The 17704-nt window shown below is 41.0% G+C and overlaps 2 protein-coding genes across 2 annotated transcripts in view; one reads left to right on the forward strand and one right to left on the reverse strand.

Moving 5' to 3' along the window:
* Positions 1–17704, forward strand: part of LOC122826824 (synapsin-3-like) — a 99492-nt gene that overhangs the window by 41882 nt on the left and 39906 nt on the right. The gene's annotated exons all lie outside the window — the stretch shown is intronic.
* LOC122826825 (metalloproteinase inhibitor 3) lies at positions 19–15725 on the reverse strand. Its single transcript, XM_044109162.1, is given in 7 exon segments — positions 19–2091; positions 3278–3399; positions 5000–5111; positions 7976–8058; positions 15296–15554; positions 15556–15629; positions 15632–15725. Coding segments are annotated over 7 exon segments (942 nt in total). The 3' UTR covers positions 19–1893.

Here is a 17704-nt window from a genome sequence, read left to right on the forward strand (position 1 = left end):
AGATGACAAAAAGCCTTGTTTGGTCCATTTCTCATTGACTCTTTATTATAAAAATATAAAACAGAAATTAAGTCAAACATTTCTCTACCCTTACATGGTAACACCACCACCCACCCCACACAATCCAGGAATCAGTGCTTACACACAGACTGTACACAGCTTTCTTGATTTCAGTTTTTCCTCAATTTTTGTTTTGTTTGAACTTGACCAATTGTTTCTGTGTTAAGCAGACGATATATTTACACAAAACAGAAATCACAGAAATAATGACACAGAAATGCCACAACTGGAGGAGGAACCCTATGGACACTAATGAAAACAATTCAGCCCATAAAAGAAAATGAAATGAGTGTTGCTTGAAGAAGTCGAGGCATCCTATTTGCTAGCTAAAATTAGCAGTTGTTTAGCTTAGTTTAAGATGGTCAAGACATTTGGGTAAAAGCTCTCACCAGAAGCTAAAGCTTTATTTAAATGTAATTGTTGAAAATAAAAAAATGAGAGGCTGACTGTTGGAAAAACAAATGGTTGTATTTTTAGCTAACAAATTTTTTTTGCAAAGCTAACGTTTAGTATCACATCCAACAGGCAGAACTTGGTGAGGTCGTTTCTTAGGCCTTCAATAGAAACTTTGCTGATTCTTTTTAAAAAGTGTTGTTAATCCATTTGAGGCAAATCGGCATCCGCTAATGGAATGGACTGAAAGGAAGCTAACAAGAAAAACAAAACAAAACAAAAAAATCTAAACTGGAGCAGGTGAAGAAGAATGATCTTAGTGACAATAAAATTACTTTCTTTTTTATATATTTTTATATAATGTTCATTTAAAATAGTTAAATACAAAAGATTGAATATACACTTAGAAAATATCTCATACTGTGAAACCTGTTTAAAGTGAATAATCACCGGATTGTTGAATAGTACCAGCCAAGGGAAATATGATCGAACAGAACAGAAAAAAGTACCTTAAAGTTTCGATGCGCGTCGATCACACTAACTGATTTGACGTGTTGTACTTTTTTTTTAGTTCTGCTTTTGCATGTATATCAGGGTTACTGTGTAATCCAATAAACATAAATAAATGCATTATAGAGATTTCAGCATTTCTTTAGCTTATTTTTATGTACAGCATAAAATAAAATATCACAACTCAAAAAAGAAAAGAACTCCTCCCTCTGTTGGCACTGGATCAGTGTTGACGTTTGATAATCTATGCACAACGAAGCAGGAAGTGTACGGGGCCGAGCTGCAACTGCAGGTGAGCTGCACTGGAGACATTCGGGCAAGCCGAGGTGCTAAAGACGGACGCTGCAGTAAAAACTGAACACGGCTGATCTGAAACTGCATTTTCAGAATTTGAATCTAAAAAGTATAATTTTCATACCTCACATATTGGCACAAATTGAGAAGTGTTTTGGCAGTGCTGCTAGCAGGTGTATTATTGTGAAAAGATTTCATCTCAATTTTTAATTTGCTGTGTGTGTGTCACTTTAAGAAGATGGACTGCTATCGGCAAGATATCAATGAAATCATCAGTAGATTAGCTGCCTAAGGTCAGTCCACTTTTTCAATTTTAAGATCCCAACTGAGGTTGATAACGGTCTTCCCGTATAAACGTCTAATAAACTTCTACTGTTTCTACCACGGATTAAAACACGATGGTAGCTGATTGAAGTGGGAAAACTTTACAAGGGTAAAGGGCAACCTTTACAACAACGCTTTGTTTTTTGTTGGGGTTTTTTTTTCTATCAGAAGTGCTACAGACAGGCACTGTAATATATCTGCTCTTTTCTGCCTTTTTAAAGAAGGCCGTCACGAGTCCAGTAAGAGGAATCCGAGGTGGGGGACAGAAACGGGGCGGGAGATCGTTGATTTCTGGGCGGGCTGCGCCTGGAATCAGGGATCAGTGGCGTTGATGATGGTTTTATCGCGGGTGGTCATGCCTCGGTACCAGCTGCAGTAGCCCTCTTTCTGCTGGATGCAGGCGTAGTGTCGGGACTGGTAGCCGGGATAGCCGAAGTGGGACAGCATGTCCGTCCAGAGGCACTCGTTCTTTGAAGTCACGAAGCAGGGCAGGTAGTGGCAGGGCTTAATCTACCGACAGAGAAAAACACAAATGGATTTATATTTGCTATGAAGATGAAGAGACTGCAGAACATGTCAATATAGTACAGCATCAGAGTGAAAGACGCTGAATGTTATGTAAGGCGTTAAAAGCAACTTCAGAATTGGATTCAGCAAAATATTCCAACATGTCCCATCTCATCTATTCAGCTGCGGTGATCAGGTGGTTCAGTAAAAGGAGAGCATTTAGAGAGCGAAGCTGCCAACTTCACCCTGATGCTCGTATGCTTTGTGCTGAGGGATGTGAAACGAAGCGTCTTCCTAATGCACTCAACGTTTGGGTAGTTTAAGGATGTAGTCGGGCTCCACTCTGCATTGAAATGTGCGTCATTACACCAGGTGCTTACACACACAAAAAAAACCCCAGCTCCCTGGATGAATGAATGGGACCGACTGACGGGAAGGATTCACGCAGCCCCGCTGGTAGAGGTGACGAACAGAAAAGAGGCTGGATGTGGTGGGAGGAAAAGTGAATCACTTGCTGCAAAGAGCTGCACTCGTCTCAGAATGAAACGGCAAATTTCAGTCGGTACATTTTAGAGAGAGAACTCCCCATTTCTGTTATTCAATGATAAGCTGTCATTGGAGCGCTACGAGTCACTTCCTGCTCATTAAAGCCAGTAAGTCAAAGGTGGAGCTGACATGGAGCCATGTTCTATCATTCTCGCTCGTCTTTGGTCTGGGCGACGGGGCCGCTGACGCCCTGACCCGCATGGCCAACAAAAGGCCCCCTCTGCTAATCCACTTATGCTGATAGTGGCTGAGTGTGTTAGCAGATGTCCAGGAGGGCGCCCAGCGGCGGGGTCAGCAGCTGCACGCCGCAGCCAGGACAAGCTGGGAATGAAGACTGGAGCCGCTTCCAGGGCTGTTAATTAATTCCCAGCGATCGCAGTAAAACTCGCTCTTTTCTGCAGCTCTGCCACTATTCAACATCCATGAAATCTGGAAGTGGAAACTGGGCCGTAAAAATGTTCATTCCTTTTTTTTGGTTTGCGGAGGTCAAACGGGGGATTTAATGGACGGAAACTGTGAAAGTGGCTCCACGGATACTAAATCTCCTCTCTAGTAGTGACTAACGGAGTTTCCAGCCTGGCTTCCCGTCCTCCCTCCTGCCTGCTCGTCTCATTCCCGTCGGCTCTCCGTGGTTTTCACTCACCCTGCAGTTGCAGCCCAGCTGGTAGCGGTGGTTGAAGCCCTTCTTCTGCGCCAGCGACAGTCGTTCCCACCGCTCGTTGAAGTTGCAGAGCCCTGTGTAAACTTTGTCGTCGTACACCCGACCTGGGGGAGCAAAGGGTAAAGGAGGTGAGCAAGCGAGTTCCTCCAGAGCTACAATCTCAAACCGCACAGGAACCTTATCAGAGGTTTTTATCTCCGGCAAACTAAAGTCGAGAAAATCGAGACGCGTTTGGCATCAACTGCATGGTCACCGTAATAAACCAACACCCCCGTTTTGGAATATCTGGAGGTCATCAGACGTCTATGTTTAGCAGCGGACCACTTCAATCGCTGTGAGCCCCCAGGAGCGACAATATTTGTCACCATTTGTCTCCGTCACAGTGCTGTTCGTAAGTGGCATTTCAACAGGTCACAAATATGTCCCGATTAGCCCGCCCTCTGAAGCGCCAGGACCGGACCGTGGAGTCGCGTTGAGAGTGCGACTCGCTCCTAAAACTCTAATCAGTCAGAGCCCCCTAAAGCCGGATCAAAGGAGGTTTCAATAGCTCATCCTGCAGGCCTCCGTGTTCTAGCGGAGGCTATAGGCTCGACTTATTATAGCCGCCCCCAGGGCAGAGAGAGAGAAAGAGACATCCACTGATGTCACCCGTGCCCGGGCTGGGTAAACATAGCTGTAGTTGCCTGGCAACACCGGCTCGTTGGCTTGCGCCGTGCGGTGGAGTTACAGTATTTACAGGTTGGGGACTCACTGACACCTATATAAGTTGAGTGCTGCAGGGTCCAAAGTAAACAGCATCCTTGTTGGAAATAGCAACTCATAAAGTGCTTGTGTTGGAAAATGCCAGCCGCTTCCTGCTGGCTGGTAATTATAAGCTGTGAGGGAGAGAAAACTGCTGAGACGCAAAGGGAAGTCTTAAAAAAAAAATAAAAAAAACACGCCTCTGTACAGTAGCAAAGGGTCTGCTAATAATAGAGAGAACAGTTTTTGTCAGAAGACAAATGAAGTCCTGGGGGACAGGACGAGTGGGGGGCCAAAGAGTCGTCATGCCGGTAGCTGGACTCTGGAAGGAAAACAGCTTTTCCTGGCAACACGAAGCCGACCAGAATGTTCTCTACAACTCCTCTACCGGGGGGTGCAGAGTGCACAACTATGTCATGTTTTTCCTTGCGTTACAAACTAATTCCTTGGTGTATTTTACTGAACTGGATAAAAAATGTTATGCTTTCACTCTATGAAATGCAGCTCGAAGACGCAAGCTGCGTTTTCATGACAGTTGTGTGCAAAAGTTTGTAAATATCAGGTCGAAAAAACACAATTTCGCAATATGCGGCGTTTCTATTAACCAAGAAATGCAATCACAGTCATCCAAAAATAAGTTTGTTTACGCGATAAGTCACTATAAAACCTAAAGCACCATGATCCTGCTACTACTGTCGGCCATTTTCTTGATGGTTTGCGCCAGTGGTAACATCCGGTTATTGATCATGTGACTCGTGTGATGTAAAAAAAAAAATTTTTTTCCATAGTAATTTTGCAAAATGACCAAATTTTGACCAAATACACCACATCCTAACGACCAAACATCTAATTGAAAAATTTGTTTTTTTCGAAATCGCCACTTTTTTCATTAAGCACATTTATTTTCAAGCAGCATCCTTTTTTCTTTTTTTTTCCCCCCAAAGTATGACTTTGACAGCTCACCTGTGATCAGGTACTGGTACTTGTTGATCTCAAACTTGACGCCGCACAAGCTCTCGGAGGCGTCCGTGTAGATGTGCTGCACGTGCTGAACTTTCTCGAATCCTTTGTACATCTGACAAAAAAAAAAAAAAAGGGAGATGGAATCAAGGCACTGGAAAAACAGAGCTAGAGTTCTCTCTGGCGACACTCAAAAGTCCCCACATGAACAACAGGGAAAAGGAAACAACACTCCTGCTTTATCAGATGACTATTTTAAGAGAGGACCTCGAGGGAATGAAAATCTGAAGGCTGGGCTTTTGCTGAAATCCCGAGATAACGTGACGAGTAACGTGGTGCAACTGTGATGGATACACAGCATAAAGTCTGTTTTCGTAGAGGATTGCTTCCTTCTCTGTTTTGTTTTTTGTTTTTTTTTTAAGGGTGTAATGTATTTTTCTGAGAACAACAGGAAATCCCTGTTTAGACGCGGCGCTCCCAGAAAAACGGAACAAACTATTACCTCAGCCAGAAGCTGTGGAGCTTTATGGAGGCCAAAGGGATTCGTCTCATAGGATTTGTGGAAATCTGGAGGATGCTTTGCTTTTTTATATAAGCTCAAACAGTCGTAATACATAACAAAAAGGCCACTGTTGTACAGATGCTGGTGCGTGACTCTGACGAAATGTTTACTCTCGGTGCGAGGAGTTTGGTTGAGCTGTAATACCCGTAAGCCTACTAATCCTCCGGCATGGCTCCTGTCAAAGCAGCGGGCCGATGTCGGCATCTGTCAGAAATAAGGAGCGTTATGTAAGGATCCGGAGAAAAGGAGGGACGGCCTTTCAGGACTAGAATTAGTTATAGGCTGGAGAGACACTGGTATAAGTTTCTTAAACCTATATTATAGTTTGACCATTGCTTTTAATTGGGTTTCTACACTAAAAAGCTCAGCATTAAAGAGTTGGAGTTTAACAGCAACAGCAAGACTAGATGTTATCAGTTTAGATACCATTAATCGTGTGGCTGTGAACATCAAATTAGCTCAAACTAGCAACGATTCAATTACGGATTTGCATCATAAGAGTGTTCTGTGCGTTTCAGATGCCATCTAGAAAGTGAAGGTTTAATTCATGTAATAACCTCAATTTTTCAAAATGAGTCTTAAATGTACAACTTCTCTTCTAGCAACTCCTAATTTATAAATTTGCCTCTGATATTAATTTGATCTATAGCTTTAAAACGAGGTTAAGATCTTCTCTCATCGGCTGAGCATATCGGACAAAGTTTGGCAAGAAGAATGTTGATCTCAGTAGGTTGCTAAAAAGGGTCAATCTTGGGTGAAGATTAGGTTTATAATTCACCTAAACAAACAAAAGGCTTGGTTCAAATTGGGGGCATTTTATGCAGTTCAGTAGATCGTGACGTTGAGTTATAATGGACTTAAAATGATTCAATTTAACATGCAGAAGCATACAGAAAGCTTATTTTATTTATTTTTTCCCCCAAAATGTTGTATTTTCTGTGAGGTGAGCACCAGTCGCCTTCATTTACAATTTTCAGAATCCCTTTGATAACCTTTAGTTGACCGTACTATAAGAGGTAGAAGAGCTGGACAGTCATTTTTTGTCATCCTACCAGTTACATTCCTGTTTCTGACAGATAGTTTGTCAGAGAGCGTTGGCCACTATATTAGGAAAAACAGCCGTGGGTATTTTTTCTGGTTTCTGTAAAGAACTGGAATTGCATATATTTTATTTGAATTAAAATGTGTACTTATTACAACACATGATTTTACAATATGGATTCTTATTTCTAGTGTTTTCAATACACCATTGCTTTAGTTATAATTCCAATAACCAATGTTGTTTAATTTAGTTGATGGTAAGACATTGGAATTTTTCACTTGAACATGATTATTCTGATGCTAATCAGAATAATGACTACCATCATGGTAATAATGGTACCATCATTGCCATTATTCTGATTGTAGTGTGTCCAATATTCAAAATATAAAGAAGTCTTTGGAATACAGAACTTGTTGCTACTCGTTTTCAGTTATGTTGAGGTCACACTTTACCAGTAACTGGATTGAGTCTCACTGAGGTATATGCTCAGACCCGACAAACATCAGAAGTGGTAGACACTGCTAACAAAGTTAGCTGTGCTAACCCCTAAAGCACTAATTATAGGCATACGCACTACACAAACACAGTATTTAGTGGACATGAATGCTAAAGTGCTAATTATAAACATTAGCTGCAGTAATGCTAAAGGATTATACCAAAATGGTATTTAGCAGAAGCTAATGCTAAAGTGAAAGCTTCACTTCAAATTATTTCTGCACTAGAAAAACTTCAACGTTTGAGCGTCATTTTCACTTTGACATTATAATGTACATGTTGTACAATGACATCAGATATTGTATTTATGTTTAAATATTATTCTCTACTGTCCGAATTTTATTTTGACCCTCTACGTTTCTTATTTGAAGTAAAGTTATTGGGGGGAAGAGAGAACATGAGAGGAAACGGAACTGCTGCGTAAACAGTCTTCAATCACTTCAAAATAAGAGCATGAAGATAAACGTCAACTTGAAGGATTCATAATAGTCAGCATTTTATTCAACTGAAAGTTACAGTAACTTGGCTCTTCACAATTTATCTGCAAAAATGAGTTGAGGGGAAGCTAACTGTGCTAAACATTTTTAAAGTTGGCTAAAGCGCTAAACAAAAAGATTTGCACAGATGAGTGGAAGTGTGCCCACCACTGCAGATGATAAAGGCCACGGAGAAGTTAAAATAACTAAAGATTTCCATTACAAATGGTGCAAAAATTATTGCAATTGTATGATTTAACACCATGCTGTCTTAGCTGAAAGGTTCTCAAGCAGCCTAAAAAAAAAAAAGCCGTTGCCAATGGTTTTGTCAAGTTTACACAAGCAAGCCTACATTAACATTTCTTTGTTGTTCTTATGAAGTTTCTGTTTAGCTTCATCCTCACCTTCATCTGCTTGATGGTGTAGCGCATTGTTCCAAAAGGGCCGTCTCTCAGCAGCTTCTTGCCGACCACCTTAGCTCTGATCACTGTAAAGAAAGAAACAGACATGTTTGTCAGAACTCAATAGTGAGCTTTCGCTTTTAATCCTATTTTAGACAGCGTCCTGGTGAGAGCGGGCATTTCTAAACCCTTCTTGAATAGCGAATTAGAACCAGGTTAGCTGCACTGGTAAGCTGTTTATCTGATTTCCTGCATCGTTGTATTGGTCGCCCCAGAAGGAACACCTCTTCGGAATTCACATGGAAAAGTTAAAGGAGAATTGGATAAGAAGACGTATCTCAAGAAAGAACTAAATAAAAAAAAAGTGTACTATCAGCGTGCAGGACCCTCGCGCACATAAATGAACTGAAAACACCTGGAAGTGGCTGATTGCTTTAACTGATTCTGACATAATGGATCTTACTGAGAAACGTCTGGGACAGGGAGTGTAGAAATGAGCGTTTATTTGAGCTGCTGGATGGGGCCTAATGCGGGTCCTGCATAAGCCATCAGCCCTCTGAAGTTCACCTGCTGCCACCGGAGCCCAGCAGCCGCAGACACAACTAACACTGGTCTTGTTTGTTATCTTCTCCCCATGGAATTTCCTTCCCACATTCTTTGGGGTGGTGGGGGCTTGCATTCCCCAGAAATGGAAGAAAATAATCAGGATACATTCTTATTGGTCGCAGAGAGGCAAACGAGGGATGTGTCGCCTTCTGTTCTGCTTTCAATTTGTCAAGCTGGCAAATGAGAAGTGGGTACCTTTTACAGGAAGTAGTTGGAGCGTGGTCACCACAAATTTGAAGGCCCCAATTTGAAATGAGTTTGTTTTAACTTTTTTTTTTTTTGTTAGATATCATGAACCAATGCAAAATGAAGGAAAATGGTGTGGATGGAGTGAAGTTGAGGGATGCAGCTCTTATGGGAAATCGGGACAGAAAAATACAAAAATTTAGTTTTATTGTTTTTCAGCTGTTTTCTGAACAGTTCCTGACCATTAGTGAAGCTTTTTAAAGTTCTCCATCATCTTAACAATAGATTTTAGAATGCACACCCATCTAAAGCCAACATTGTTCATGTCAGCATTAGTGCACAACAACTTCCTACCCGCCACATGCTTCCTGACCTTTCACTAGAACTTTCCTTGATCCATTAATCTATCAACTCTTTTAATTTCATCTGAAAGCACTCCATTACAAACTGACCTCTGCTAAATGTACCCAAACTCTGTTTGACAAATGTCTGCTGTGAACAATTACTAAGGAATCTGCAGACATAACGGGACCCTTTTGCCTCAGTGAAATACACCTCTCATCATTATTTAAACGTTTCGCTGCAGAACCATTTTTTTTTCTACTCTGGTCTGACCTCGAAAACGAACGTTCTAGCTGGAAGAACCTCAGATAATTCAACCGATGCATGTCCATATAGGATCCTTCTTGTTGGCCGGCAGCGACGGTGCCATTTCCAATGGGAATTTGTGAAAAGCCCCAGCTGTTCTGGACAGAAGGGCAGCACTGTCAGCACATTTTGTTTCTGGCTGAACGTAGCATTGAAGTTATATAGGGTTGCCTTTCCATTGCATGTAGCTGTGCGCTGCTGGTCAGCTGCCTGACATTACCCCGTTCTGGATTTTTGATTTTGTAGAGCACATATGAAATGTTCGAAAGAAACTGCAGCTGGGGATGCTGGAATACCTACGCCGCATTGATACCCGACATGCTATAGGCTGGAAAGAAGCCAATCCAAAAGCAGCTTACAGTTTCCTTGGTGCTGATTGGCTGTAGATAAGAAACACTGTAGATGTTAGCTTCTGTGGTACTGCCAAGATGGGTACCATTGTGTATATTAATGCATACCAAGGTATTGTTTTGGCATTTGAACAATTAAAATAGGCAGTTATAGATTATTTCAGCAGGAGTTTTGAGTATTGGCTGCTTTAGCTACTTGAGGAAAGCAGTGGCCCCTAACCCTTTCGAATACTGGGGGTCCACTGTGTTTGTTTGTTGCTGTGAAATTCTCATAGTTTATGTGACGTGGAGTAACATAACAATACAGATTATGAGCAAATTCAAGAGTCTGAAAAATTACATATGAATTAATTGGCATCAAGAAGCCAAAGCATTCCTCCGCTTTTTGCAAACACAATAGCTTACAACATTTAGCAGAACTGGATGTAGTAATTAGTTTTTTCACAAACTTTGTATATAAAATTACTCAAAAATAAACACCAAGACTATAATATAATAAATGTAACTGCTAGCAAGCCAAAAAACCAGCCACATGACAGCCAAAGCCTGAACACAGAAGTTTTATTAATTCTTTAAGCCTTTTATTGTGCTTAATGTTAGATTGGTAGGAATTGATTATTTAAGTCGGTATTTAAGTTATCCATTAGCTGCTACATAAAAAAGATTCCCCTTCCCAGTTTAAAAATCTAGGTTACTTTGGTGATCCTCTTCTGCAGAGGAATCTCTATGCAGTCTCATGAGTGGGAGGCTTTTCATAGTGAGAAAGGTAACCAGGATGTGACAGAAATAAAGTGAATCCATTTTTCACTCAGCCTCCATTGCCTAGAGCATGGGATTATAAAAAAGGATTGAATGTGAATGCTAAACATTCAATTCGGCCTACGTAGAGAGTGACAAAATGCAGCCGTAACGAGGATTGAGTTACTGTGTAACATGGGTGCATGCCTGTGTGAAAAAAAAGGAATAATAATAAGAAGAAACGACACAAGGAGAAGTTATTGAGTTCAGTCTGCAGGAAGTTGTCCGAGTATGAGGAGGTAAGTGGGAGGAAGAGGATTTCTCACACTTTATCACACTCAAAAATAAGCAGTGTCCTCTGGCTGTAGAACCTCGTGTCAGAATGAATCCACAGGACAAAAAAAAAAAAAAAATATATATATATATATATATGTATATTTTGCAGGATGTCTAAATACATGTCAAGTCTTTTCTAAAAACTATGTATCACCATCTCATTTCCTCCTGCTTATGTTCTATGCAGTCTTAAAACCATAATTACTGCTTCTTCTGGCAGTTATTCTCTAGGCATTTCTCATATTTCCGTTTCCTAGTCATGGCTGGATGGGTTCTTTTCCTGACCAGAATGGATCCAGAGGTAAAGTCAGAGGTTTCACCTCATTTGGCCATCATGCAACATTGGTTCTTGGACCTCCATAAAAGAAAAATCATACTGCAAGAATGGTATAGCTGAATTGATTGTTCACTTTGAAGCTATTCAAAAGTCACGGCACATCTTGACACACCAATAACTAGCTCATACAATCCTCAATCCCCCAGTACCAAGCAGCAAACACTGTCAGACAGCAGGTCATACAACAACAAAAATGGTTCAAGACACACAAGTAATCTGAATACTCCTACAGGTCTCCCCAAATTAAACTCAACACTCACTTAGCTAGTATCTATACATTAGGACAGTTATTATTACAGCCATATCAATGAATTTTGCTTTCTCGTGAAAGTTTTCCACTCATCTACAGTTTCCATTCTTGTGGTCACTGCCAGAAATAACTTGTCAAACACCTAGTATTTTCTTTGCTTCCCAGGTACCCAGTTTGCATTTATATCTTATATTTTTTTATCTTTTGTACTCACTTACCATTGGCTGACTACCTTTCAGATTCTCCTTTCAGGCTGGTTGGTTAGACGTGCAGTTGGTTCTTATCAGGATGACCTTATTGTAAGCCCTAATTGAGAAATGCTTTATTCATTCCAAAGGGATATTAAATGCTGTAACTCGTCAGCCAAGTATCTTCAAAGAGTTGTGGATGTTGATACTGTGGGCAGGGAGGATCAACATTGCAACGAATCTGATAAAAGCCTCAGACTGTCGTGACATGCTAATCGCAGCAGTGACGATATTCCACATTTTACGTCATGGATAACACTATCCGTTGCTGGCAAGCTCTACTAATCCACCTCATTTGCTTTTTCTGTGGTCCCGCTTTGCATCCATAAAGCCTTCATTCAACTCCTCTGTAATTAGGAGTTGTAGTTCAGATATTAATTGAGTTTTTGAGGTACTAATCAGCCGTACCCAGTACAAGAGAGAATACCTAGTTGCCATGGTTGCATATCATAGCTTTCCAAAAGTAAGAGTGAAAGTCCTTCCGGTTGAACAGCATTCAAAAGCATACGGAATATGCTAAAGTAACAGGATCTCCAACATGCTGTCACAATGAGTCATAATTCTGTAATATCGTACATATTAACTTCATTTTTTGAGATTTGCAAGTGGATGTTTCTTAAACCTCCAAAAAGTGATCAGCTCTTATCTTTATGTCATATTACTAGTACTGTGATGAGTGTGTATTGGGTCATTGTCTTCTGCCCCCAATTCTGGCCTCCACAATGCGTGGTCATTGCAGAAGGGAGGCGGCTGTGGGCTGGAGATTTGATACACTCGGCTCAGGAGACAAACATCTCAGGCTTGTCCGGAATCCCGACTCTGACATCTCGTCGTATTTCAACTGACTTTTGGGAAAACTCTGGAAGCCGTCCGCCCTTACATAACGCCTCTCGCCACAGGAGTCTAGACTGCATGCGCTTTATCAAGCAATCACCTGTTGTGCTGCAGATAGGGAGGTGAGGACTGACTGCCAGAATAAATGCAAAGCAAAATACATTTTGGCTCTACATGTTTTCTCTGCAAAACTGATCTCTTAATTCACAGGACTTCTTTACAACTACACCAGGTTGCAACCTTGTAGCACCTTTTACCTGCATTGACGCATCAGTCTTCTCTGATCTGGCTTAGGGAAGGCCTTCAGAGAATGACTGCCACACCTTTAGGCAAGTGGATAACCTGCTTCAACAGAGCCAATTAACTGTCTGAATGGCTTCATTAAGCAACATCAAGAAATGACATTTTTGTGGCCAAAGTCTCTTAAGACAGTTGGTTACCTAAATATTCGTCAAAACACCTTCTGCTGCTTCAAGGATATTGTGTTTTCTAACATTTCAGTTGAAATATTTCACAGCTTAAAGATAGAGGCTTCAGTAACCCAGTTTCCAGGGCTTTATCCTCGCCGTTCTTTTTCAGCGGTGCGCTTGTGGGCGATTATGGGTTAGGGCCAAGAAAACAAGATGCTTTGAACTCCCCTTCAGGTCTGAAACTGGGAAGATCCAGACTTGTTGTCTTTGATGTCAACAGAGTAAATTACAGAGTTTCTCTCTCGTCACCTTAATGTTTGCGCCACTTATGACTGCCAGCTACTGTGTTTTAGAAGCAGAAGAGATTCATGTATGAAAATAATGACTTGTGGATATAAAAACACGACTGTTTATCTCATAAAAACTTTATTAAGGCATTCTTTATGTCCAAGCTTGACCCAGATTATCCAGTCCCAGGGGCTCCATGCATTGGAGATTCTCAAGGAACTCGGAAGCACATCTCAAGCCAAGCCATGACCTTGGAAATGGGATTAGTGGTCTGTCCCCATTGAAGTCAGTTCCAGATTCTACTCAGCTGAGTCTCAGCAGGGGCCAGCAGCGTGAGCCATCCAAACTGCTAAAAAGGTGGTGGATTAGTGTTTGAGGAAGCTGCATTTTGACTCTGTCCAACTGGGTCACTTGGCTGGATGTGCATCTACTCTCCTGGAGATTTGAAGTGTCTTAATTAAGAAGTTTAGACTTTCTCTTTTTAAATGTGGAGTCCTTAAAGGGCTTTATGGGTAAACGTCTATTTGAAGACCTGTTAAAAGGTCCGGTACCACCCATTTCAGGACTAGACAAAACTCTCATCTACATCTAAACACCTCTACTGTGGTATACAGTTATGAACAAATACTGTCTTGCCTGTAATGGATAATGCTCTTAAAGTTTTCAACTGATTAGTTTCCATGGAGGCTAATGCTAACTGCTAGAGAGATGTAATGTTGATCTGGCATTTGGAAAGAGTGTTGGTTTGTTTGTTCACATGTCAGAATAAAATGAAAAGGCTTTAAAAAGTACTACTAATGTACAAACTAATGATAGCTTAACATTATTTATAGTGCAATAATCAAGTGTTTCTCTTTAGTTTTAAATAAAAGCAAAAAGATCATCTCAAGGTAAGCATACTGATAGAATCTCTGGTTTCATGCCTGAAAGGAATAAAACTTCAGGTGAAATGTGAGAGTGTGTCCTATCTGAATTACCTCAGTTCCCTCACACAGCCCCCGCCTCCCCGCCCACCTAAACACGGCCTCATTCCCCTCAGGGTTCGATCGCCTAATCCTAGTGCTAAGCCAGATCCCGAGTTCATATTATTCTGGGCTGCCAGGGTAAGCATATCCAGGTAGTAAAACCAGCTGTGTGACCCCCTGCCCCCGCTGCCCATCACAGAAATACCACCGTGTGCAGACAAATGAGGATCTTGTAAAAAACATGAAAGCAGCCTACAGGTGCAATTTTAAAACTTCTTGCATAATCGGCACCCCTCCACCTTAAAGCAGTTTCCAAATCTTCCTTTCTATACTCCCCTATACTAACGTTTCTCTGCTAAAATAAACAGCAACGATTTTACTGTCAGGCCCAGTAATAGCAAGGATATTATTACTGAAAAATATAAATGTTAAACAAAAAAGAAAGTCCTATAGACATTTTTGGTCACAAACCCCCTTTCACAGGTATGTGACCCTTTAACAAATTAATCAAATTCAGCAGCCAATCAGAAGCTGAGTCAAATACTAACAATACAAGACAGGAGACGCCCATTTATCTTTTACTGCAGAGGAGCAAATCATAAAAATAGGGGTGCACAAAATATTAGCACTAACATCAGTATCGGCTGACATATCGGTATCAATCTGATAAATAAAAGACCGGTATTAACGACCAACATTCATTTGAAAAGTAGATATTACAATTGTCTGCCATAATGGTAATATTAATATCAGATGGTCATATCGTCACGCATGTTCATATCAAAGCATCCCTAAAAAACCCCAACAAAAAAAAGACCTTTATTTTTTGTTGCCCTGGGTAGAAAGCCATACCCATTTTTAAAAACCTGACTTACCTTATGAAGTTTTCTGCGTCGTTTAATGCAATATAGATCCCATGAATAGTAAAAGTACTACATACTATAGGACAAATACACAGTAACAGGCTATACGCTCTGATACTCGACCTGCAAGTTTTTTTCACTGGGTACCAAAGCTCACGTGCGTTCAGTCCTCCTCGCGCCGACATGCGTCACTTTGACCTGAGCGTTTCCTCGCGCTAATATGAAACTAAAGCGAGCAACAAGGCCACGTAATGAATGACTCACCTATGTCGGAGTTGCAGAAGGCGTCCTGCGGGTGCGTGAGCGCGCACGAGCAGCCCTCGGTCAGCTGAGGGACCTGCAGGCTGCTGAATACGAACAGCAGGCTGATGAGGTGCTGGTACACAGACTGCATGTCTCCAAAGTTCCGCTCCTCTCTGTGCTGCTGCTGGAAGAAATAAACTGTGATGGAGTCCGAGTGGGTCCGCTGCGGCAGAAGAAGCGGAGGTGGCTCTCTGTTAGTGTGTAACCTCCAGGAGGGAGCTACTGTGCTGCTGCTGTGCTGCTGCTAGTGCTGGTGCTACGCACTGCTTTATGTGAGCGATTCCTTCTGACGGGAGGACAGCCGCTCATATACGGCACCCCAGACACGCCCCCCTCTCTCGGACTCTGTAGCTCGCGCCCGCAGCGGCCAATCAGAGCTCGGTGATGCCATTCAATTTTTAAAAATGACGTCGCTCTTGAAACTTTCCTACTTTCCCCCGCAGTTCAACCAAATAATGATTAAAAAAAAGTAACAGTAAAAATACTGACTCACCATCACCTAAGAAGGGTAACAGCAAGAGTCTTGAATTAAAAACTAACAAATATTGAAAGGCAAATTTGCCTTTCAATATTTATTTGTTTTGTTTTTTTTAGTCAGATATTTATGTCTGATTAATTAAATCAGATAAAATGTATTTATAACCATATTTTGAGAAAACTAGACATGGCAAAACACGGCTTGTAACTTGCATAAAACTCTTTAAAAACAGACAAAAACTTCCCTTAGAATTTAATTTCCCCCTGAATAGTTTTTATTTTTTAATTTAACTGGAAAAATCCAAATATAACTCATTACATTAAAGTGGCTTCAAATCACAGGAGATATTGAGTTTAAATTCCATATAAAACAATTTAGTGAATTTAAAGTGAGTACAGTAAATCCACATAGCTTACACATTCATATTAAAATGGCTACTCTGGGGTTGTTAAAAGAAATTAGATCTCAAATGATTTCCCACATTTTTTTAACCTTTCATCTGATATGTATCTTGAGTAATTTAAGAAACAAAGAAAAACTGTAAAATAAATAAAATGTAAAAACCCATTGTTTATACCCCCACGTCCCTGCAGTGTTGCATGGGGCTTTGTATGGAGGACCAAAACAAACATAATTAAAAATGGAAGCAGTAATGTATAAGTGATTCCATAAAAAATGCACTTAAAATGCACCAAATGATTTAAAAAAGGAGAACTTTACCTCATGTTTTATAATTTGACCTTCGACCTGTTCATCAATGAAATGAAGACTTAATTAGAAAATAATGCTGTAACTCCTGACTTCACATGGACGCTCCGAGTGTTGGTGTTTTAGTTAGCAGCTCTCATGGACACAGGTGTCCACTGTCTGGTTATTTGTAGTTTGGGCGAAGCGACCTCTGAAGTTGGTTTTCCATTTTTTGCCTTTGTTAATAGTTCAAACACCAAATTAGACTTTAATATTCATTAATATGTTCAGTGGAAGCTGTCTAAGCACTGCTACAGAAGCCAACATTCATGGTCTGGTCTCTGCTGTTGGTGATGCAGCCAATCAGTGCTGAGGAAAATGAATGTCCCTCCTGGACTGGCTTCTTTGCAAACACAAGTGAGTCAAGTAGCAGTGTGTCTGGGTGTCTTAACTGCCCAAACTGCATATTCTGTCAAATATTTTAGAAAAAATATGTGGAAAGGCAAATTGTTTTGCAAATACTGAGCCACAAATAGGCTGTCCACTCTCCATATATTAAATTCAAATTTTTATATATATTTTTTTAACTGGACCGGATGTGTGTCCTCCACCCTTCCTAAGTAGGAATAAATTACACAGTCCAAAACAGCTTTGAAATTTAACTCACCTTCAAAACTGCTGAATCAATGCAAAGGCAGCCAAAGCCTGTTTGATCTGCTTTTAAATTAGCTTTTGTGTTGTTGTTTTTTTTTCTTTCTGTATTTAATGAGTCATTAAAGTTCTGAATCTTCAATAAAGGGACTGAATACTTAGTTGCTTTGACCAAACCCGTTATTTTATCATTTTTCTTTTTCTCTCTGATCAGACTTCATTCAAGTTCCTCTCAGTGCAAATGAGCCAATTAAACTCCCCTCCCTCCCTGCGGTGGCGGCCTTGAGCGGAGCGGCGTTATCGCTGCAGAGGCTTATCTGGCGCGGGACAGAGGGAGCCGTGTCAGGAGTCGGAGCTCCTCTCGGTTATGTGAGCGACCAGAAATAATCAGGTTGGGGAACTCTGACCCTTAATGTGCTTTCATTAATCCTTATCTGAGTTTAGGGAGGCTGCACGGCCAGATGGACACTTCCTTTTGTAGTTAGAAAGGCGCGGAGAAGCTTCAGGTCCAAGTTTCTGTTTTGAAATCGAGCTTAATTCCACCGTAACCGCTA

The sequence above is a fragment of the Gambusia affinis genome, linkage group LG23 (assembly GCF_019740435.1).
Source record: "Gambusia affinis linkage group LG23, SWU_Gaff_1.0, whole genome shotgun sequence".
NCBI classification, from domain to species: Eukaryota; Metazoa; Chordata; class Actinopteri; order Cyprinodontiformes; family Poeciliidae; genus Gambusia; species Gambusia affinis.